The sequence below is a fragment of the Rhea pennata genome, chromosome 4 (assembly GCF_028389875.1).
Source record: "Rhea pennata isolate bPtePen1 chromosome 4, bPtePen1.pri, whole genome shotgun sequence".
NCBI lineage: Eukaryota > Metazoa > Chordata > Aves > Rheiformes > Rheidae > Rhea > Rhea pennata.
Window position 1 is genome coordinate 63,831,690 of NC_084666.1, and position 25,050 is coordinate 63,856,739.

Sequence of the window (25,050 nt, forward strand, 5' to 3'; positions counted from 1 at the left end):
GAGATTTAATTGGTTTTTGCCATATTTTTTTGGATTCACCCTTTGATCTGTTAGGAATCAGCAGTACTCCAGGACTGCAGGTTGAGAGATACTGGCAAGTGAGTCCTACAAAGGCAAGGCTTGTAGGATGTGTTACAATTTTAGCTGCTTAAAAGACTACCAAGGTGTGGTAGCTATCTGGTCCCTTAAGTGCCCCTTCACTTCATTCACTCCCACCAGAAAGCAATGTTGGAAAGCGAGGGAGCTGATGAGTAGATTAACAAAACAGAGAAACCAAAAGAGTAAATGAGTGTCTTGGTAGCCGAACTTTCCAAAAAGATTCCCTTTGCATCAAAAAAGGCACACAATTTTTCAGGAGGTTTACGTGCATAAGTCAGCCTAGTAGTTAGGAACTTCATTTTTGAGCATCTCCAGTGCCATGTACACCTCTTGCTGCCACAGCAACACTGAAAAAAAAGATAGATGGTACCAGTTTGATTACCAGTTTGACTATGTTCTGCCATCAGGCTAGTAGTTAGGAACTTCAATTTTGAGCATCTCCAATGCCATGTACACCTCTTGCTGCCATGGCAACACTGAAAAAAAGATAGATGGTACCAGTTTGATTACCGGTTTGACTATGTTCTGCCATCAGTCTCCTTTCCATATTCTTTCATTACCTCCATGAAAACCTTTTATATTTTCTGTGTTTTCTATTACCACCAGCGGAATTAAACATTCTCTTGCAATTTGTACCAAATGTTTCACTCAGAAGTGAAATGAATGGTAGTCACTGGATGCTGGGATATGAATGCAAACATAAGTATAGTTGAAATTCCCTCCACTTCTTGAATCATATTGCTAATAGCCAGGAAGAAAAAGCTGAGAGCAAGATGGTAAAGATTTTAAGTCTACTGCAGTAAAGGAGTGAAAAAAGTCTTTAATGCTGAAAGAAATGTAGTGTTTGTAGACTCAGAGCAATGAAGTTCGGAAACTTAGTAGAGTCAGAATCACAGAAAGAAAAGTTTACGCATTTTGAAACAGTTTGAAAAGGCTGTTGAGTGATTTCAGACTTAAGACTATTAACTGATTTGATTTCTCTAACTTTTCCTTGAAACTTTTGGTAATGTTGCCAATTAAGAATAAAGGGAAATTATGTAAATTACTTAATTTGTAATCTGTCTTCTGGGGAATTCTTTGGTATTTCTCATTCCAGCCCAGTACAGCACTCAGTAACAATTTACAGAGAACCAAACATATCACTGTCAACTCTGCCACTACAAAGATTTTGAAGGAATTTCTCTTGTCATTAAGATCTACATTCTGTTAATGAGAAGATAAGAGGCTCTTTAAACTGGGTTATTTAAGACAAGCATATTTAAAATGAAACAACTACCTAATATACTGTCAGATTGCTTATCTGTTTTCAAATATCCTTTTTATATAGGGTGAAACAGGTGGAAAAGGTGACACAGGATCTGTAGGTCCACGGGTAAGTCTAATTCTCATTTCAGCTCTTTGTTTTGTACTCTTACATTCAGTTCACACTATGTATTGAAATTGTAGCAGCAAGTCCAGTTAAACTAGTGAAATTAGACACTTAACTGGTGGAAAATGTTGCTAGCTGGCATTTAATATCAATAGCGGTCCTTGCTATTATTTGAAGTTGTCTTCTGTTCACGGTTTATGGGCAGGATGCTGCTTGCCAGATGTTCTGATGTTGCTCACAGCCATTATGAAACTAGAGTATTGGAACTGCTTAAGTATTAATCACAGTGGTTTCATAGATCTGTTTTGCCTATTGCAGCACAATTCACTTTGCTGCAACTTGTTTATGCCTATCTTTAAAATAAACTGTTTTCTCATAAAACAATCTTCAGTTTCATGCTAAGTTTTGCAGTTTGTAGTAATACATTGTAAATGTCATAAAATTTGAAGACAGCACAATCAAGTCAAAGCATATGTGAGTAGATAAGTGTCAGAAAGCAATCCTTTCAATGCTAAGTCACGGGAAGCATAGAGAAAATACCGTTGCAGTAACTGTGTTCAGGCAGGCTTTTTACTAGCAATCTGAGCTGCGTCAGGAAGGAGGACTTGGATCAACACTTCTTTTAATTCATTGTATGGAACTTATTCCTTTTGAAAGCCCTTCTTCTGCTAATGGTGAAATGAGAAGGAAACAAGTAAGGCACATGGATTTACCAAGCCATCTAATGAGAGCAATCAAATGTGAATGAAAGCTATTCATGTCCTTTTGGTTTTCACCTGTGTGGGGGGCACAAATCAAAAACTAGAACTAACATCTGAGAATTCAGAAGCTCAGAAAATCCCCTCAAACCAATGTGGAGTACATTGGACAAGTATAGAACAGTCATTTAGGGTAATCTTTGACTGTTGTCTCAAAAACGTTATTACGGGGGAATATATTACAGGGGCCACCTGGACAGAAGGGTGATCAAGGTGCAACGGAGATAATTGATTATAATGGCAATATCCACGAAGCTCTGCAGGTACGTGAACATAACGAGACTAGAATGGCTTTGTCTGGTCTGGGAAAAAGCAGTCTGACGTCATTGTATTTCTCTTTTGCATAAGCTGTGGAAGCACAAAGATTTGCTGAGCTTATTAATGAGAAATATTGTCCTATTTTTGGAAACCAGGTTGCTGTTTGGTGTTAGACAAACTGTTTTCCTGATAAAATTTAGCTGAGTGAATTTTCATTTCCCCTGGAGTGTACTGACATCATCTAATGAGGATAGGGCTGATTCATTGCTGGCTCTGGTGCTTACTGCTGAATTCATGTAATAAACCACATACATAGCTTCAGCAGAAGTGTCTGCTTTTCAGTTTAGGTAGTATAATATTGACATTCCTTTTTTTCCTCGTTTTCCTCCTCCTCCTCCTAAAATGCAAAGAGCAGAATATTTGAGATCAGGAAGCCAGGTCACATGATTCCATTAGCAAGATGCGGATTCAGTCAGCAACTTGAGTATATTAAATAGACTGAGCACTAGTCTTCCCACTTACTCATTTCCAGAAAACTAATTTTGACTTGTGTGCAGAAAAGTGTGGAGGATTAAAGTGAGGTTACAAAAAGAATGAGTTAGTGTTCACATGAAAGCAAAGCGCCAATGTAACACATATGTCATTGCAGTCAAGGTGATTTACATTGCGGTATACTCGGATGCAAACTTTTATACAGTATAACACCACCAAAGTGAATGGGTTTGCATATGTGCAACTAAAGACAGACTTTGGCCCAGTATGCCACTGATCATTTTCTCACTAAAGCTCTTAGGATTTTTTTTCCACATTTCCTCAGTGGAAGTGCACAGATGTCTGGCCAGTCATTTGTTTTTCAAGACATTCCCAAAAATAAAATTGCTCACTGCTTTTATTAAAATGTAAAAGCCTGTATGTTGTGGTTAAGGCTAAGCCCACTTTTCCATTGTGAACCTGAATGGTGTGTGTGGGGAGTCTACATGGGCAGGCTCTGAGGCTCTGCATTATACCTGTTCACCAAGTTTACTCTTAAGGGAATTCAAACACCCAGTTTTCAACTTTTTAAATCGCTCTCTGAGTTAAATGCCTAACGTAGCCTGAAATTAATGTTGCATATTACCCAGCACAGGTTTACTAGGGGTTTTAGCCCCCATACTTCCTGTATTCTTTCCTGCTTTTAACACTGGCATCAGTGTTACTCCCAAGTGCTGTGTAACAGCTTGTCAGAAAAGCTGTGGCATATAGAGAACTCTTAATAGGGGACTAAAGCCTACTGCAGTGATTGAAACAGATTAGGAGACCCTTATCCCATTGTAAATCGTTTCAAATGTCATCACCTTCTGATCTAGGGCAACAAATAATTGATATCAATGGGAATGGCTGTGCAAGGACAATGTAAGTAAGATTATATAGGATCAGTCGACAGTGTGCTTGCCAACTCCAGCTCAGTCCTTTTTCATGGCAAGTACCCATTCCTAAGCCTCCTGGTGCCAAATTCTCAGAGGCTCTGGAATTTGCAGCTCTCCTGTAGAAGTTAATGAGAACTCTCAGTGCTCAGCACATCTCAGAAGTTGGTCTGCTGATTTAAGAAGTTGACAAGAGTTCACAGGATCCAGGCCGTCTGTCTGCATTCTTTTGGAATTTAGTAATAAATCATCAAGCAGCCTAGGAGCTTCAGAACAATTTACAGTCACTCTGCTTTGTGCCTCTTCATATGTCAGTGGAGAGTAAGACATCTTAGTCCATCAGCAGTGAAAACTGTGATCTTTAAATTATTGTCGCAGTTCAAGCAAGACCCCTACTGGGTTTATGTGGCTTTCACAAAATGCATCTCTGTATCTAAATCTCTCTTCAGGCCTATTCTGCAGAATTCCCTGAGATAAAAGGCAGTAGCTACAGAAGTTTAAATTTTGTAGGAATTACAGGATCAGATTCTTTAGATGTTAAAATCACAATATACTGCTGAAAATCATCAGTGTGAACATGCAAACTCTAATTTGCAATGGTTAATTTAAGTTCTTTTTATCTAGGTATGCTATATTTTTCACTATTTTTAGAATTTTTGATATGCATCCATATATATGCTAAAATACAAGACCTGAGAATATTAAAGCCATCTGTGGAGACGATTTTTTACAGTACTTTTCTACTGAGCTGATTTCAGTTTTGTGAAAATAGAATATATATTGCTGCACTGGCAAATAAAAAAACTCTTTTTAAAGCTAAAAACAGAAGATTTGCAAACTTGTTTTTTTTTTTAGAAAAACAATTACAAAAGCTAATTACTTCTTGTTCTGTATATGCCAGTAGACTCTTCACAATCAATGTGCAAACAGTAGGATTTGGGGATTTTACTCTGTTTAAAAATAGACAAGTATTTTAATTATTTCTAAACACCTTTTCACTTGTAATATCTTTCTTCAAAAGCTATCAAGCTTTAATGCTTGTAATATCTTTTTCAGCAAAAAATAATGGCAGGTCTAGCTACTTTGCCTCTTCATACAATGAAAATATATCTTTTCTCTTTCCAAACATAGCATGTTTTGTGGAGCAGCAGTTTCAGATTAAAACTTAATGTTTTAGTACATCATAGTATATCATATGATTCTCAGTGTTACATCTCAGAATTATATTTCTTAATTGTATTCTCTCTGCAAAACCAGTAGAGATTGCAATATGTAGGGCAAGTTGTTTAATCATTTCAAGACATATACGCACACATACATTATCTTGCTTATTTAGTCATCTCTTACTTGATCTTCTAAATGTTATGAGAACCTACAGTTTTCATATATGTAAAATCCTGATTCCCAAAGAAGCCAGGCAGCTAGCACAGCACTGAGAGTTAAGAATAATGTTTTTAACTCTGTTTTTTGGAGACCTGGTGTCTCCCAGATGCAGCATAAGTTTTGTGGTGATGAGAACTGTAACAAGCAGAATAATTTATATTCTTGTTCAATTCTGGTAACGGTGTCTCTTGTTAATACATTTTGCCAACAGAGGATTACCACCCTAACGGTCACGGTAACTCTTATTGCATGACTTACTGTGTTTCATGGAACTTGTCTTGTGTTGTAGCTTGTTCATAATTCTGCCAGCTCAAGATATATCTTCATTGGATGTTGACCCAGTTCATCATCAGTTATATTTATTTGCTCAGTGTTCTTTTAACTGAGAATATGTTGTTGAAAGCCATTCAACAATGCACCCAGTTCTGCTCCTGCTGAACTAATGGCAAACCTTGAATAAATTGATGTGAGAGACCAGGGAAATAAGGATCTCAATTTTTTTGTAGATAAACATCTAGCCAGACTGCTGGCCTGGACTTTTGGCTTTGTGCTCCCATCTGTGTGTTTATGTGGGAGTACAGCAAAAACAGGAAGCAAGATTTGAGTACCAAATAGTTTTCTATTACCAACCTTATTTTCAGGATGGAAATTCAGTTCTTTTAAATTGTCTGGGAAGAAACTTCATTTGGGAATTGTAAGACCAGATGCCAATTATTTTCTAAGAAAGGCCCACTTCACTTAACTATAAATAAGTAAAGTTAAGTAGAAAGTACAAGTATGGGAAGTTCTCTTGGTCCATCTTATTAGATCTCAGAAATAAATTTAAACTTTCCAGCACGTCTCCCAAGAACATGCAGACTACTGAATGTTCCAGTGCCCTTACTCCAGTCAATATTTTGGGGGAGTTGTAGCTACAGCAGATCAGACATAATTTCTGAAAGTAGTGAAACCAGCTAGGAGATGCTTATAATTTTGCAGGTTCAGCCTTCTGTTGCAGATGCAGTATAATTAAAATGTTTTGTTGTTGTTGTTGTTCCCAGTTCTTCTCTGTAAGATTGCCATTAGACCTATTTTCCATCTCTGGAAATGCTTTGACTATTTGGATGGAAGGAATTAAAAAATTTTTTCTTAATGCCCCCAGCTGTGCACCATCCAGACCAAAATTTGATCTGTGATACTGTGTCCTCAGCCTTAGATAGAAATGAATGAAATAGTTGTAAACCGTTTCATAGCAATTTCACAAAGCACTGAGCATCTCTCAGTAGAAGCCTTTTTGCAGTCAGTAGATTTCTCCTGCCCTTGGATTGCCTTGGATCAGGACATGAATGCTAACCCAATGTGGCTGAGGGGAATTGTGCTCTGTCTGCCATTAAGATGAGCTTTGCCATTTCATCAATGGGAACGGCAGCACCGTATCATCAAATATGAACTGAAGCATTATTTTAACTTTTTTGTGCGTGTTTCTGTTTGTTGAGAGTTTCCATAAATTAACAAGTTGTTTGTAACTGATGTTAGTTTCTCTTGTGTTCATGATCTAACCCAGTTTGTTAAGATAGTTATATTAACATTCAGCCTGTGTTTCCATGGCAAGTCCTGCAGGAATTTACTTAAAACTGACAGATTTATGTGTTTCTGTTTAGGGTCCACCAGGACCACCAGGACCCCAAGGACTGCAAGGGTCAAAGGTGATCTTACTTATTTTACTCGTCACGTTTTAAGAGTGGAGGTATTTTCTGCAGTTTTCACTGACATGTGCACACAAATACATGGAGCTCTCCTGTACAGCGTATTTAACTGGTAATATTACAGAATACAACATGTTTCAAACTGTGCTTTCTGAGAAAGATGCGGTTTTGTTTAGTTGCCACATGCAGCATGCTCAGATGAGAAGCAGCAAAATGAATTGGTACTGATGCAGGGAGGAGACATCTCCCTGTATATCTGCTCAGAGGCTGTGCTCTCATCTTCTGCTGCTAAGGATGCTCTGCATGTCTGGAGTGTAGCTGTGCAACCGCCCAGAGCCTCCTGTGCATCCCTTCTGGCTGGGTAGGAATGAGGCAGACAAAACTCTGCACACAAGGCATTGCTGGCCACAGCATGAGCGCATGGCAGTGTTGCTTTACATTACAGTGGTGCACACCCAAATAAGCATAGTATGTTCTAACCTCAGTAAAAGTGAAAACGTACACATGTGAGCAGGAGCCTGGCTGCAACCCCAGATCAACCCCGGAGGGGCAGGGCATGGTGCTAACTAGTGCAGACTAGTGAGCAGCCTGCGCAGATGCAACTGATACCATATGCTGCACTAGTCTATAAAATTTAAGTTCTGGAATTGCCTATGCTAAAAAGCAATGTGTTGAAGTAGTGGGCCCTCCTTAAATTGGTTTTACAGTAGTTAAGTTTAGTTAGTCTTATTTCTTAAAACTAATATATCATACTTTCTCTCAAATCTGTGTTGGGAAGGAGGAAATTGCCTCAGTGATTCCAGGTTTTTTGAAGAGTAAATACATGTTTCTTAAATAACCACACTAGAACTTTAGGCTTCATCCCTGAGATCATAAAGAAATACATTACATTATAGATGTTAATTGTTTTGAGAACTTTTAAGAAACTAAGTTCTTCCTTCTACTTGAAAATTGATAATGGAATACGCAGTTAAGTGCACAGAAATGTATTTCTGCATTAGGATCTACACAGCACAAAGCATTTCCGCAGCCTGGAGTATGCTGTAAAACAAGGAGGAGTTAGAGTGTTGCAGAGGTGGTTTTCCTCCTTATGGATGAGCGTTCCTATTCAGAAGTAATGATGTAAACCAGAATTCAACCAAGATCATGGTCCATACCCATCAATATTTTCTGTTCCCCTGGGGAATGCTAGTCAGGAATCAGTGCAAATGACATTATTTTTGTGACTGTAGACCCCTTTCTCTGAGTGAGTTTTAGCCAGGAAAAGAAAACATGAAGGTTCTGCCATGTTTACATGTATATAGGGCCCTGATTCTGTATTCGTTCCAGTAATTGACAAAGTCTCCACTGGACTGGGGTCTTTTCACCAGCCTTCTCAGATTTCTTCTTTATTATTATTATTAATTCTCATGCCATTCACTGGCATTTATATAAGATTATGTCTTAAGTCCAAGATTATGGACTGGCCTAATCAACTGGGCAATTTATTCAGTATGTTGCATAGAGGTATTGCATATGCTATTTCATGTTCTCTGTGGTGTAGTGTTCTTCAGTTTTGTTGTTAATTATGCTAATTTACCAGTCTGAGACATTACTGATGAACTCAGTTCATCTAGCACTGCACCCTTCCATTGACACCTGGGACAATTAGGAGTGATAATCCAATTTCATCTCATCTTTTTCAGGGTGAACCAGGATCCCCAGGAACTCCAGGAGTTGATGGGGAACAGGTACTTTATAATTAAATGACCTAGTGCAGATCATACGAGCAACTGTGAGTTATTTCAGGAGATTATTTTTGTGACCAAGTTCAGCATAGATTTCATAATCATATGATCATTATTGTGTTGCTGCATAATATGTGGTCGCATAATGGCTGCATTTCTACATATTAATTGCTGGATAAATATATGAAATCTTAGGGTCCTAAAGGCTCAAAAGGGGATACAGGTGAACCTGGAATGCCTGGAGAAAAAGGAAGAATTGGGCTGCCTGGCTTGCCAGTGAGTATGAAAAATAAATTTATTTTAGCTTAAATGCTTGGCGTTTTGTTTTCTTTTTTTTAATCTCTTCCACTGCCAGTAATTTCCAACAGTGCTGATAAACTGAAACTGAGACAGAAAGCTCTGGGGAAAAATTTTAGGATTGTCCTGCATTTAACCTAGGAGGAGGTGTAGGATTGTCAGAACTTTTCATTCTACTTATGGTCAAACAAAACTACTGCTTTGGAAAGAGATTAGTCAGCGTGCTGACCAGATTTGCTTGTCTCTTGTAATAGATGTAAAGCAGAACTTAGGCAAGTATAGTTTTGGTAAAGTTCAAGAAAATGAACTATGTTTTGAACACTGACAGGAATTCCAGATGACTTAGATTGAGGAGGGAGAGAAAATACATAAATATTTCTAAGAGGTGCATTCTTATTCCTATACATATATATATACAGATGAAATGTGCCAGTAAAAATACAAATCCATAAATGTATCCGTAGTACAATAGATACATGAAAAGCTGTTTGAACTTAAGGACTTCTCATAAGTAATATGCCCCAGATCTGTCTCTATTTTAACCACTCATAAAAGTATTAATTTTAATTGATAGCTGATAATACAAAAGCATACTTTTACATTTGCTAACAGCTATTATTAAAGTCACACCACAATAAAAGCTTTCAATTCTATTATATGCATGCTTATTCATTCTTTGCATAAAATGATAATTATTTACTAATAAATATTGTACTTTCTATGTTGAATTTTACTATTAATAAGATTAAAACTTTTTATGGTTGATATTCTGTAATGCTTTTGTAGGGAGCCAATGGAATGAAAGGTGAAAAAGGAGATATTGGTTTGCCTGGTGTCCAGGGCCCTTCGGTAAGTCTCACTGTACTGTTGCAGTGGATACATTAGTCCAGCAATGGTTCTTCAGCTTTTAATTCTGAAGAACACTTCATGTCTTAGCTGATCCTTCCTGTTGTCTTCGATGTTTGCTACACTTGTGCTTTCAAAATATTTTGCTCTTTCAAGAAGTATAGTCCTTACCTTTTAAAAATGTAAGGAATTCTGGTCATCAAGCTAAATACTGTTTAAGAAATGTTAAAGATTTCATTCTGTTCCATATTCAAATTCCCATCATTAACAACAAGTCCTGCTCAGTTCAGTCAAAGCCTTCTGAATCTGTAATGAATGAAAAGATAAATGCTTTGCAAGATATAATAGAGGGATAAAACTGATCAAACCAACCTATCTGAACGCTCTGTTTGACGAGAAGCAGCCTAGGCTGACTTCAGACATGTCAGGAATAATGACATGTGACCCAAGAACCATGTCTTGGTGTCCTTGGGCATCATTTCAAATCATTAGGGGAAGAAGCTGTGATCTCACGGATATTTTTGCCTGTGTATAATTTTAAAGGAATGTTTACACCTATGGAAATGTGTTATTATTCTGTGCTTGTCCATTTGTAAGACTACACACATCTGTAAGTGTTTCAGGGTCAGATATTCTCCTGATCTTCAAAGCACAGTAAAAGCATAAAAAGGAAACACCACACAATACTCTTGTTTTATGGGTGATGAGTAACATTATTTGAGCACAGTATGTTACGAAACTTCAGAGGAAAAGACAACTGTCTTGTCTGTGGTGACATGCACTTGGTATTTAGAACCACAGTTCTGAAAATTTAAAGTTTGTCTGTCATCGCAAGACGCTCTAGATGCCCTGATCTCTGCAGTGTCTGTGAGTCTCCTTCTCTGAAATGAAAATGGATGTTGATCTTTACACTCACAGGTCATAGAGCATGCCTGCTACCTCTTCAGCATGTGAAGTCATTCAGCTTGTTTTCACTCAAAAGGAGCATTGCATTTTCCAGGAGATTGCAGAGACATTCTTCTTTGTCTTGTGTTGCAAAGCCTGTTTTGTTGTCACTATTGTTATCACCAGCAGTTTGTGTAGCAGAGGGGCTGTACATAGGTTTGGAGGACTGGCTTGACATCCCTGCTGCCACCTCAGAGTTTACAATAACACCCTTTTTGGCGGTAAAATCCAGGTAAAGAGGGGATGTTAAACTGTCTAAATACCATCAGGAAATTCTCTGCCATGGATTTGTTGGACGAAGCTCAGGAAACCAGCACAGAATTATGCATGCACTAAATGCTGAACAACCTGATTACTACTTTTAATGACTTCAGAGAATTTTTGGTACAAGTGGGCTAAACTGAATAAAAGGAGAGACGAAGGGCAATACTGAGAATGTGCCAAACCCTACCATGAATTGTTTAGAATCTTTCCATTTGACAGTATTGAGGAGGAATAAAATCACACATCATCCTCTTCAGCCCCTGTATTTATTTAGTGCAGACACAGTTAAAGAGCACATGCCGCAAAATATAAAAGGTTCAAGCATCTTTGCTCAGTACTGTTTGTTTTAGAGAGGTTTTTTCCTGGTAATGTTTCAAAATGTATCTTAGCACCCAGGAGTAAGAGTAAGGAGATGTGTGTTGCCATTTGCATGAGCAAGTCTATACTTCAGATACCTTGTCTATCAAATGAGAATAGTGCCCATTCCAAAGACCATTTCTAGACATGTTGCCAGTATGCAGTACTGCATTATTTTAAGTGTTTGCCCATAGAAGAAGAGTCAGTCTAATTTTTGCTGTTCATGAGGGAGTTCTTTACTCTGCATCATTTAATGACATTGTTTTTTACCTGTAGATCATAGGACCACCTGGACCGGCAGGGCCACATGGTCCTCCAGGCCCTATGGTAAGCGTGGGAGAAAGAAAGGGCTTAAACCCTCTTCTTATTGTAATGCCTGCTTAAAAGAAGTGCTATGAGAGCATGTGACCTTTAGAGAGGGACCTTTTCTGCATGTCTTAAAGTTTGGGGGAAGTGGAGAAATGGATGCACATACCTGTCTTAGTGATAACATTCCAGTGTTCTGGTTTATTCTCGGTATCAGGTGTTTACAGTTGCTTTACTGAAGGCTGCAGTTCATTTGTGAGGACAAAAATACAGCTGCAAGTTGCACCCACCTAAAGCAAAAAGCTCTTAAAAATTTGTGGTGTATTTTCATAATTCAAAATGGGATCTTTATTTTCAGGGACCTCATGGACTGCCTGGCCCAAAGGTAAATTAATTGCTCTCTTGAATAGTCATGGTCTTGATGTCTGTAAAGTGTCATGCTTTATTTTTTAATGCATGCAGCTATGTTTTGTCTTATGTCTTATTTATTATTTCTGATATTCTTAAACCTTAAAGCAAATTTTAATATTAAAGATAGCCTTTAAAGCTTCTTAAACTTTTTGTGATCATTTCTGATTCATATTTCTTCTGAGCTGAATTCAAATTTTTTATTAAAAATTGTGGTGTGGCACTAAATTATTTAGTTTCCCATTGCTGGACAAGTTGTACATTACTTCCCTAATGCAATTGGTATTACTTCAAATTATACTTCTGAACATAGAAGAATATAATATAGTAGGGACTCTAAGCCCCTGAGAAAACAGACTTTTTTTTGGGGGGGGGGGGGGGAAGGAGGGAGAAGGAGATTTTTGGAGGATTGGAATATTTTAGTTTCTTCTTTAATTCATGTATCAATAATTATCTATCCATTAAAATTCAGTGTGACAGTATAGCACAGCATTCATTAAGGTTAGTGTTGTTGTTAGTCATGATCACTTTAAGAATTGTATCTCCCTAATCATGCACAACTTAAAAAAGAGGAGGAGTTTTTCAGTTTAGTTCTTGGTGTGTGTTTAGACTTTTTTTAAGGTGCGAGACAGACATACCAATACCACGTTTGACTCATTATGAGACTTTGTATTTCCTTGACTTAAGAAGCTTGAGTCATGAATCATTTTCTGAAGTCAGGTCTGCTCCATCCTAGCACAGACCTCAGGCTTTTGGCCAGAGACTCAGGCTATGGTGGGATCTCTCAGGTCTGTTCCCAAAACTTCAGGGTTCTTAGTGCTACTGCTCTGAAAGTGACATTGAGTCAAATAGAAAAAGAACAAAGAAATAGCTATTTAGGCAGGGTCAAAGGAGGCAGAAGATATCTGGAGTTACTTAAGGCAGCAGAATAGTTTCTATTCAGAATTTTTTTGAAAAAAAGGATATGATATAATGTAACGTACTACATCAAAGGGAAACCTAGGAACAAGGCCATAGGGAGCAGCCTGGATGAAAACCCAAGTATTTCTGTGTCCCAAAAGAGGCCGGCATGGTCAGTACCCTTTTTGATGGGGCAGCCCCCATGCTGAGGTAGTTTTACATGATGTGAGAACAGTTTACTGTCAATCCCAAGGCCACCATTATCCTCTTTTTAATAGTTAAGGTAATAACCTATGCAAAGCTTTTACAGTCACAGAAAGACAAGTGCCATTTCTTAAATTGTTTAAACTTCTGTATATGAACACAGAAACTGTGGACTCCAAAAATACCTTGACACAGTATAATGTGCTTTTAAGTTGTTTCTGTTTAATTGTGTATGCTTAAAGGTTTAAAATACCTTTATGTAAGATGTTGCTGCAAATTCCAGTTTACCATATGAAAAAAAACATTGCTTCCATGCAAAATATACTTTTCAGGAGATCTCACTGTAGAAACTTTCTGTTTTGAGGCTTATTCTTGCAGCAGTTTTCTTTCAGTTTGAATTATCAGTATAGGATAGTTTATGAGATATGACAAAATTCCAAAAAACAGACTCACAGTTAGTTCAAATCATCTAAACATTCAAATAATTATTAGGAAATGACTCAAGAAAATCTATTATCCATCAGTTTCCTGTAGCATTTTCATACAGATTTCAACTCTCTAACATATACTTCTCAAGTACTTTTGCACATTACTGTATACATGTATGTAGATTACCAGTAGGTTGATAAGGTTGAATCTGTATCTTTTTTTGAACTGGAATTTGCAGCTATTTCTGAGAGTGGCTTCTTCTACCCAGCTTAAATACCCATTATAGCACCAAATATTTGGCATTTATACTTTTACATTTAGGGTGAACCAGGGTTAAATGGTCTTAAAGGATTGAAGGGTGAAGCAGGTCAAAAGGGTGACAGAGGGCCCCTTGGTCTTCCAGTAAGTAAAAAAGCCTATTCAATTTCAGTGCAAATCACAAATTTCTCTTTCTATTTTAAATGAACAACTCTGGTTTACTCAGCAGCATATATAAAATATACCATGTTGGAGCAGAATGTCAGTCGTGCTTTGTTTTATCCAGAATCTGTCCACAGTAACATCCTGTAACACCTAGTGCTGTCATTTTTTTTTTTTTTTGTTATGTGTCAGTTAAAAGTCTTTAGTGTCACAAGGATGTCATCACTCCCATTAATGTTACCGTTATTTCAATGTTGTATGGTGTTTGTGTTAAAAAAAAAAAAAACAAAAACAAAAACTTTTTTTTAAATATCCTCAGTTTTTCTTCCTCTGTTAGAACTTTTTCAGTTAAAATTGAGAGGTCTAACTGAACAAAGTTAAGAAGTGGTTTAGGGATTGCTTTTTTTTTCATTCACTGTGGATGCTGGATTTTTACCTTGCCTTTTGCAAGGATTTTTGCCTTGTATGCTTTAGAAAACATTCTGATTGGCAAGAATTTTGTCTTAGAAGGAAAATGAAAGACTTTAAAGATAAAATTTTCAAGTGAAAATGTTATGGTTCTTGTAATTTAAGGTGATAAAGGAGAAAATACTCTGTGTGCTGCTTTGTGCATTTGAAAGCACTCTATGAGAAGTTAGTTTTACTTCCTCCTCACAGAAGTAGTTCATTTCATCTCTTGTTCTAACATGGGGGTTACTCCATGTGATTGCAATCTAATAGTAAAATGGAGGAGAAAAACTCTAGATGATCCAAAGAAACCAAAACTCCTGATAAATATTTTAAAGAATTTTGTGCAGAGACTCTTAAGTTAAATCAGCTTCAATGAAAATTTACATTTATTTTGATAAAACTGACCATTTTCAAGTTGACAGTTACAGCTATGTAATGAATGAGTTTTTCAGTTCATAGCCAAATTGTCAAAAATGAGTAAAAGAAAAAAGAAATCTTTGGTTCCACCAGAAATGTTTGTTCAGACCTTCAGCAAAATATTCCTTTAGTTTTACAAATTATATAGCTCTTGTCTTGCTTCTCAATATTTTTTTTTCTAAATATCATTTTAGATTGCAAAGTCCAGATGTTTTATTTTCTAAAAAAAGACTCGTTTTCACTATTAATGAGTTATTTCTCTCTCCTTTTTTGGCCTATATTAACTCTCATGTGCCTGGTATCCAAACAATTTTGGTCCCTTTAGTCTTAGCATTATTGCCAGCAGTCCTTGGATGGTCCCTTAGATCTTGCAGTGCTGGTATGTTATTCACATAAAATCCAGCAGAGGTCATGCCGTCCCCAAGGATATTAAAGTCAGTAGCCCGAGGTGCTGCGTGCTGCACGCTTCCAGCCCGTGAGTGTGCTCTGAAATGGCAATACACTGAAAAACGGGAAGTCTGCTTGTCGCCTGCGCTCTTGGAAATGAATGAGGCCATTCCTGCGGGGATCCGGATTTTGCTGGTTACTTAATGCAGTTTGCTTACACTTAAATACTTCCTATCGATGTTAACATATATTTTTCTTTCTTTGTGTAGTATAATACTCAGCACTGTGATTATTTACAAATGAGAAAGCGTGCTAACAAATTACAAAGTAATATTAGTGTGTTAAGGCTCAAAACACCTTAACATCTGATATTCATAGCACTCATGTAGCTTGATGCTTATTCTGATAAAATGTATTCTGATACGAAGCCACAGATGGGTCAGAGATGATGTGAGAACACAATGAGGCTCTTGATGTTTTATGTAATTTTTTTTAACTAACATGCTGTAGTAATGTGATACCCATTCCAGAACCCTGTCACAACTTGTACTGTACGTTTGAATTATGTTTATTCATCAGCACAACTTACTAATCTCACGTTCTTGTCATTCGTGTTATATCCATCATCCATGTTTCCACCTAATCGTGCAGGGAGCGTCTGGCTTAGATGGAAAGCCGGGACCCCGGGTGAGTCCCTTGTGTTTCTGTGTCATTCTTCGTTACCAAGTCCGTGTGCTTTCCAGCAGTTCTCCTGCCGAGCTCACACATGGCACGTAGGAATGAAGGCAAAACTTTCAAGCATTTTCCATGTTGTATTGGAGGGGGCCAAAGAGCAGGCTCTTGGGGCGATGAGTGTGGGGAGGAGAATGTAATTCTCTGTAGAAGGAGCTCTGAATCTTAAAAAGGCAGTTTGGTATTTATTTTTGGTTGGATAGTTGTGCTGCAAAGCCTACTTAAATAGGGATGTAGCACAGGATATCTAACCATATTTATTTTGTTTCTGGGTATTTTGTTCCTCCTTGATTTGCACTAGCCTGGGGACTGAAGTGGTGTCACAGTGACTAGCTCTCTAGGCCTCTGTAAGCAACCCTACTGCTTGAATGAAGCATGTTGTATGTCTTCCTTTCTTTTGCTTGTACTTATTTCCACATCAGCAATGAAATCAACAGTGTGGAATGCTTAACGCAGTGATTTGAAGCCGTGTTTAAAACAAAAATATCAACATCTTGGTGGGTTCTTATTTCCCTGGTAAGGAGTTTGGTTTACACAAGAAAGCGTATTTGTTTAATGCTAATATTGAATCAGTGAAGTGTATGGAAATCTGCTGGGGTCTTGCCTCAGGCATTCTCATACTTAAAATTAATGTTAAATTCTTGACTTTTATAATGATAAAGAAAGGGATGAAGTGAAAGAAGGGTGGAGATATGTATTTGAAGGCTTCAGTAAGCCTGACACTAATCATTGTGACCGGTGTGTCCACCTGTACAGTAGACATTACAATTAAAAAAAAAAAAATCATCGTTTAAGAAAAAAGTCCCTTTTTGACCCTTTATTCCTGTAAATCAGATTTACAAAGACATTAAATTTAATAAGGAATTAAAGTCCAATCCAACTACAAGAAAGATGGACTACCTCACAACCTAAGAGCTTATCAATAGAGTTTTGGAAGATAAATGGATTTTTTTTGCCCAGGTCCTATCGCAAATTAAATCTGTATGAAAACTGATTCCATATTAGTTCTCTGCTGGAAAATAGCTATTAAAAACAAAGACTTGTAAAAGCAAGACATCTCTCTCATCCTCTTTTTTTTTGTTTTTCAAGGGTGTTGATGGCCCAGCTGGTCCGCATGGCCCTGCAGGTCCTAAAGGAGAGAGAGTAAGTGTAACATTCTTTGAATGTGCTTTTCTTCATGGAGAAAATGGCACGAGGGCAAATAAAATGTCATATGGCTACTAATTGCATGCCTAGATGTTACTGAACATATTATTATCTCATCTGTTTAAGGATCAACCCAGAACCGTATATGCTTTCAAATTATTCACACATCTATCTGTTTAAGTTACAAGAGATGAATTTGTAACTAACTTCAGAGGCAGTGATCTTGTAATTGCTAATCAGTAAGAAGCTTGCTGGACTTTTGAGTTCACGGTTCTACATAGAACATAATTTTGTTTGGTTTCATTACTTGTACGTATAGATTGAGGGGAAACTGAGACAATAGAAAATAGTGTGATCTGACTGTGTACTGTGAACATATGCAATGGCAAAAAAATGAGTATTCCTTAATTATTTTCATATACCTATTTTCCTTATTTTTAAGCAATTCTCTAGCCACTCTAAAAATTTTAAACTTTCCTTCTCTCTTTAAGCTTGGAGGATAGGAACCCTCCTATTTCATTTGAAATATTCCCAGTAATTTTTTTCTGATGGAAATAAGATACAGCCCCTATTGTTTACCTATGAGCCTGTCAACTTTAACAATACCGCCCTTAACTTGTATAAGAAAACAAAAGACGATACCTTATACTGACTAAAGCCTCCAAGGAGTTCCTAGCCTAGAATCATGTCTCTCTGAATTTCTCAGTTCAGCAAAACAGCTGTGCTAAAACGACTTCAGAGTTGCTATATTAAGGACACAGCCATGTGGCACAGGTCCAGTTAGCCTTAACAGCCATACATCTGAGATAGGTATGCATGACTTGAGGATTCACTTTTGCAGAGCTGCATATTGAGAAATAATGCAAGACATGCAGCACAGTCCAAAACAGGAACAGTAGCTTGTAGTTACTGCTCAGGTTAGTTGATGATCTGAAGGACCTTTTCTGGGGTTTTTTCTTTTTTCCCTCAGGAATTACAGACTCAAGTCTTTCTGCAACTAAGACATACCTTTTTTTTTTTTTTTTTTTTTTTTTCCCTCTCTTAATTCTGTGGAAAGATGGCTGAAGATCTTATTCTATACTTCTGAAAATAATTTAGATGAGATACACATATAGAAGCATATATAGATATTGTACTTTTTGCATTACGAGGTTTTATCTTGAAAGATGTGCCTACCACTGGTTCCAATTTTTTTCAAAAGCAATGTACTACAATATAAGCTATTCTTCTAAATTATGGAAAATAAACATAATTGTTCTTTCCAAAGGGTCCAAAGTCAGAATAAGTCATGCAGCTGGATCTAGAATCAGACCTACTCTGGCTGTTGATAAGCAGTAGTTATAAAGGGGATAAGAACTGTTGGGTTGCAATTGGTTCAGTAATTGCTTAAGTACAGAGGAACAGATTTGCAAAAATGTAGAAACTGAGGCATGCAAAAAATTCCTGTACACCCACTATGTTCTGTGCAGCTAAAGGAATGGAACGAAGCTCATAAAAAAAAAAAATGCAAGGATTTATTTCAGTCAACTAGCAAGATTATTGCTATAGTTGTTTATTTGGTAAATATTAAATATGTTCAGGAGGAGGAGTTGTTTGTAGCTTAGTTGTATAACAGGTGCCTGCAGCCTGTTATATGTGCCACTAATTAATAAAATGTGTATTTTAATGCCATTTTACAATTTGCACATGCATTTGTTGAACATGTTCATGTGAAAGTACAAGCAAAACATTTTTGTCTGCAGATTTCATTTGTTAACCTTTAAATAAATATGGCACACAATGTCGCTGCTTACTATCACTCTACAGGATCATATTTTGTCCTTGCTAATGAGGAAGGGCTGGTATTAACCTAGAAGGGCACTAGGGAGTCCTAAGGTGAAACACAACCACATTCTTATATCCACGTTATTTGAAATTTGAAAACCCAGTCTCACTTTAATAAGAGGATACAGTAAAATGCTCTTCACTATACATTTATGCCTCTTTAAAAGTTAAGGAAAGAAAATATAATCAAATTAAAACATAATGGTTTACTTTTTTATAGTCAGTGTTTGTGGCAATGATGAATTGCTCTTCTTAGATGGAACAGTCTGTTGTGCAAAATAGAGTTGGTTGTTTTGTTTCAAATTTAGGTACTTAGTTAAAATAGAAAACATAAGGCAATCTTATATACAAAAATTACTTTGGTGAAAAAGTGGGCTAGGGAAATAATGCATGTTACTAGAAAATAGGAAGCCATGAATTTTAGAACAAATACGCTGTTAACTCACTGTGTGAGCTTAGCCATGTAGTTTTCTCTTTAAACTGTTCGTTGACTACTAAAAGCTAACACAGGATAAAACACCTCCTTAAGGATGATGCCGATGAACATTTTAATACTGTATTTGTGCATTTTTTGTAGGAGAAACAAAATGACTTCAGTAAATTCTTCAGCCATTGAAAGTATCATTTTGCTAGGAGCATAGGGATCCTTTACTGTGGCCATCTTCATTAGACAAAGGAGTTGATTATATATAGGCCTCTGAATCAGGCTTTTTGCCTAACTAACTTTCTTACATAGTGTCTTGAGAGAAAATAAAAAGCATTGGTAGACAGATAAACATCTTGAACTACTAGTAGTGAAAGGGAACGTGTAAATATACAGGCTACTGACAGGTGCGGTAGGCATGCAAACTCTCATCAGTCTTAAGCTGGAAGAGAGAAGCAGTTAATGAAAAACTAATTTCAAGAAACTCTTGTCTTGATGGCAAAGACTTGTCTTTGAGCTTGTTTTTGGCTCTCAGGCACATAATCTATACCATGCTGGCATTGTTATACAACTTCTGTACTGGGAGAGAAAATGCATCCTTTTTCTTTGGTTACAATGTTTGTCACAAGTGCTATGGAATCTCCATATCAATTTTAATAGAAACACCATAAAACTGCAAATTATGCAGTTTTATTCTTGCAAGCCATAGCTCATATTCACCCATGATTCAGCATATTGAACTGAAATGGGAGGCAAAAGCAAAGACTACAATATCTGTTCTTTTGGCACTGGTAAGTTGTCTTATGAAAAGAAATTAAAAACTTTCTTGAATATTGTGAATGTCTGTTTCCCTAACAGAAATAATTTATTGTGATTGTTAAGGGCAATATGCCTATGACAATCCATTAATCTTATATGATCCACAAATATTCAGGACCTCTTCCGGTATTCCAAGCACTTTTCAGCACATGCTTTGTATTGGAAGGAAAAAATCTGTCAGATACATTTTTCTAAATATATTTTTGCAGAACAGATGAAATTACTTCCCTAGACTGATATGCTAATCTGTCAGTATTTCTATGTCTACCATATGTTTAGCAATGTTATAGGCCTATCCTGAGGGAACTTTGTACAGTTGTCTCTGCTGTTTAAGATAAAACATGATACTTAGCTAATCTTGACATATCTCAAGTATCGATTAAACAGTTTTGTAGCTATTGTATAAATAAGTCAGCACATTAGTTTCTTCTTAAGAGAAAGTTTTAAAGCTGTAAGAGATTTACTGCTTTATAAATCAGCTGTTACTTCTCAATACTCCTATTTTTCTACAAATGTATCCAGTGTAAGTGCTGCTCAGAAACAATCAGGCATTAGACATCTAATCTCCACTAGGCTGAAGTGGGTATAGAGAGTATCAATCCACATAAAAATGTGAAGTATCTAAAACAGATCATTTTCCCTAACACAGTCCTTATTGCTGGGAATATTCAACAACAGGTTGAGTCTCAATTTATTTTGGTACCTATTTTTTGCATTATGCAGTCAATACAGTCTAGACTTAAGCAGTCCGGTTTTAGAGCTGTGCTAAGAGTACAAGTGATTGGCACTATTAATCAGTCGCACACCTACATCTATCTTGTGCTTTTAATAGAGTAATAAATTAATAATGAGTAGTAAATAGCCCAAGGTTTAGAAGACCTTTTGTATGGAAGTAGTTCAATAACTTAAGTGAGGCTATTGCTAGGATGTAACACAGGACTTTTATATGCCTGAAGCCTTGCACTAAAGTTGATAGTATGTTAAGGAAAAGAGGTGAAAAGATGGAACCAAATAACCCTACATGATGAATACAGATGGGATTTTTGAGAACTGAAGATGATCTGGAAATTCTTTTGTCTCATCAACACTTTAAGCAGTTTAGTTCTCTCAAGAAAGTATGGCTCTTCTGCTGGGTTTTACTCAGAAGAACAAGCACCGCAGTCTGTAACAAAACTGCTTCCTGCACCACCCTGGCTGGAGTCTTACGTGCTTGCCAGCCCGGCCTGCCGACCAAGCCACCAGCATCACAAACAGGGGCCTGCGGCCACGGTTGCATAGGACAGTGTTAGCTAACTGGGAAAGGTTTACTCCAGGTCCAGCTGGATGAAGAGCCATTGGATAGCAGAGGTGATTGCTGTTGTCAGCCTGAAACTTGTTTTCTTGAAATTTAATTTCAATTGGAAAAGTTTGCTCTATATTTAGCTCGCAAAATTATTTTGGCAGCATCCTTCTAGAAACTTGTAATTCTTCCATGGATTTTGTTGGGGAATGAGGTCAAACTTAAGAATAATTTCTTCATGTTTTGTACATTGTTAATGTGCGTATTTACATCACTAATCTAGAATCCTACAGCACAGTTAACAACATAGTGCAATGTATGGGATAATCTTCGCAATCTTATTAATAATAGCATTTTCTGCTAAATCAAAGCTTTCACTGACACATTGTTTTTGTTCATCACAGTGGCAGATCTCAGCTGCTACACTAGATCTTAACGCTGTGTATTCTCAGTTTTCATTGCATTAGATTTTTACTGAACTCAGTGTTGCACCTGTTACAAGTTTATAACTGAGGCCGGTGCAAGTTCAGTCTCAAAAATATTTTCAGTCACTGATTGTACATTGAATATTTTTATGTTTAGCTTGGTACTCATAAGCCAGAACAATGAAAACAAATGTAATATTGTATGCCCAGAATGTCATTCCACCTAGAGAGCAATACATACCTTCCCTCTGCCCTCAGTCATTTAACAAAAATGAGCTTGACAGATCTTTTTCACTCAAAAGATTTAGGCATGCACAGACTTTAACTTAAGAAAAAGAAAGCATTTGTTAGAGATCATTTCTGTCTAAACTAATCAATGTTTTTGTTTGCTTGTTTTATAATTTTTTTCAGGGTGAAAAGGGAACTGTAGGTGACCCCGGACCCAGAGGACCATATGGCTTGCCTGTAAGTTGCATGCAGTTTGTACACATTGCACCTTTCATCACTCCTTGATTAAACTCTGTGCACTTTATGCAGCTTTTCAGCTAGCAATACAATTGGTTGGAAAAGGCAAAGATAGATAATAATTCCTGGCAACGTAAGGTCACTGGCCTGTATCACAGACTTAGATTGCTACTCATGCATGCAGTTATGCAAAAGTAATGGAGCAGATCTGACCGAAAAGAGAGAGGAAACCCAGAGTTTGTTGTTCCTTTTTCTGCAACTTGCGGATTCTCTACTGTTCTAATGATCGGGAGACCACAGAAGAGCTGCAGGAGTTCAGGATAAAGGGCAGCTGTGAAAGTTGTGATTTTATAATGTCAATAAGCTGTTCAGATTCTCTCGTTGCAAGGCTATTTTGCCATCATACTTTTGTTTTGCTTGGCACTGCAGGGACTTTTAAAATACACCATCTTCACCTATGAATAACTAACAATAAGCTTTTCAAAGTGCTTTTGAGTACCACACACACACGTGAAAATGAAACTAAATCAACCTTTTAAATAATTTTAGCTGTTCCTAAAAGGCGAAAGCTGCTTTTGGCCTAAATGAGGATAGCTCCACTGAGTAAAACAACTTATTTTAATTTGCTGAAGACTTGCTTAAGTGTAGACACATGTCTGTTTTACAGACTGACACAAGAGACGCCATGTAAATAAACATGATTGGCAAGGCAGAGCCAGCCTCAGTAAGAAACCTGCAGTTTCCGTTTCGTTGTTTCCATACCCTCTTCATTCTAATGTGTTTGAGCCAAATGAATTTAAGCTGGAATACAGACTTGTGGTTTAATGGGATCCATTTAATTGGATCAGGCATCAATGACTGGAGCAAGTTTTCGGTCTGTGGAATGCTGAATTAATTTGCCGTGCGTGCGTGTTTATTTGATGAGCACTTTTGTGAGTTAAAAAAAAGTCAAATTTCTGTTCTCTCTTCTTGTGAACTGAAAATGAAAAATGATAGGCCTTTTTTGTACTTTTGGCCTGCTCCTGTAATCTGTGTGCAATCTACAGCAAAATTTTACAGTCAAGTTATCAGTTTCTGGAAATGTTAAACACTGACAGAAATGTCCTTCACTAATGGCAATGCTATGTGTATAGTCTTAGCAACACGTGTTGCTAAAGGGAACGCGGAAGTCAGCGTCAAGATGGCCACTGGTATCAAAGCTTAGAGACACTAATGTAGTTCATATGATTCTTTGGCAGGGCAAAGATGGCGAGCCTGGCCTTGATGTAAGTAATATATATGACCAATGCACTCATAATAGTATGGAAGCATCTCTCAAGCAACAGCTTACTGAATTTAACTGAAGTTTATTTCCATGTACTGTGCATGTAGAACATACAGCGAGTTTACTACATGCTGTATTTGCTGTTGTCTGTGATAAAGAGGACAAAGGTTGCGCATTGCACAGCCCTTACCGGCAGTCCCCACCAGACACTGTGCTTAGTAATACAAGTAGATGGTCCTGTGGAAATCAATGGGATGAACCACTGCATTTGGTAAGAAAATGTTTCCCCAGTCAAACTTGTGGCTCATTCAGAGCAGAACAAGGAGTCACTAATGTTTGGTTAAGTAAATTCATCCCTAATTAGAGAGAATAATTGCATACTCTATACACAATATATATTCCAAAATATAGGCTCTTCCGTTGGCTTGTGAGAAAGACTTACTGAAGTCCTTTCACTCTAGTCCTCCACTGAAATCCCTAATTTGGAGGATTCTTTTCCAGAAGTTACATGTGTTACATAGCATGGATTATTGTCATTTTGAGTGATATGTTTGCTTTCCATTGCTGGCAAAATAACTCTACCAAACACCAAGACATACTTTTCTCACATACACTCATGTGCATGCATGTGCACATGTGCCCCCACACATACATACACATGCAAAGCATGTAGTGTAATTATCTTTCTGTATGTTTTCCAAGAGTATTTGAAAGCTTAAACTGCACATAAGTAAAAGCCAATCTATCTTTGTCCATTTTTTATAGGGTTTCCCTGGTCCTCGAGGAGAAAAGGGTGATATAGGAGAAAAGGGAGAAAAGGTGACCTCAGTGCTATTAACTGTTGTGTGATTCCTCAGCCCAGTCAGTTCGGCTTTATTTTATAAATTGGCCCATTAATCCTGATCTTTCTTTTTACTGTGTGCCAAAAGGCAGGTTACAGATACGTGTTAAGCAAAATCATGTGTTAGAAGGCCACAAAAACTTAGGCACGGAAGTGCTAATATCAACATATGCCAAAGCAGGAGGAAGAGAGAGTTCTACTCACAGCTGGTTTTTAGGCTCATTTTCTTCAATTTATCCTATGCTTGTTGAAAACCCTTGTCAGCCTCCAGTTCTTAATGCAGACATCACTGAAATGAGTGAGTCACCGAGGTAGTAATTTCATACTGGAGACATCAACTTTGACCCTTGGCAGTATTTCCCTGTTGATCCCGTGCTGCCATGCCTGGGTTCCATACCAGATGAATCAGAACAGGAACTGTTTGCATTTTTGTTTTTGGCAATGTCTTATTTACAATTCCAAGAAGTAAATATTGACACTTAGTGGTTGTGGTCTGAAATGAAATCGTATTCTACAGTT

The 25,050-nt window shown here is 37.2% G+C and overlaps 1 protein-coding gene and 1 long non-coding RNA gene across 2 annotated transcripts in view; both read left to right on the forward strand.

The window, feature by feature from the left end:
- COL25A1 (collagen type XXV alpha 1 chain) overlaps nt 1–14,688 on the forward strand; it is a 286,790-nt gene extending 272,102 nt beyond the window's left edge. The window contains exons 19-28 of the mRNA XM_062574954.1: nt 1,427–1,471; nt 2,412–2,489; nt 6,911–6,955; nt 8,641–8,685; nt 8,878–8,958; nt 9,766–9,828; nt 11,668–11,718; nt 12,056–12,082; nt 13,960–14,040; nt 14,632–14,688. Of these exons, the coding sequence (XP_062430938.1) occupies nt 1,427–1,471; nt 2,412–2,489; nt 6,911–6,955; nt 8,641–8,685; nt 8,878–8,958; nt 9,766–9,828; nt 11,668–11,718; nt 12,056–12,082; nt 13,960–14,040; nt 14,632–14,688 (573 nt within the window). The remainder of the gene's footprint in view (nt 1–1,426; nt 1,472–2,411; nt 2,490–6,910; nt 6,956–8,640; nt 8,686–8,877; nt 8,959–9,765; nt 9,829–11,667; nt 11,719–12,055; nt 12,083–13,959; nt 14,041–14,631) is intronic.
- A 1,285-nt stretch (nt 14,689–15,973) lies between these two features.
- On the forward strand, nt 15,974–24,510 carry LOC134139565 (uncharacterized). Its single transcript, XR_009958208.1, has 5 exons — nt 15,974–15,999; nt 17,134–17,187; nt 22,373–22,426; nt 23,665–23,691; nt 24,456–24,510. It is a non-coding gene; the product is annotated as an uncharacterized LOC134139565 (long non-coding RNA).
- The last annotated feature ends 540 nt before the right edge of the window (nt 24,511–25,050 follow it).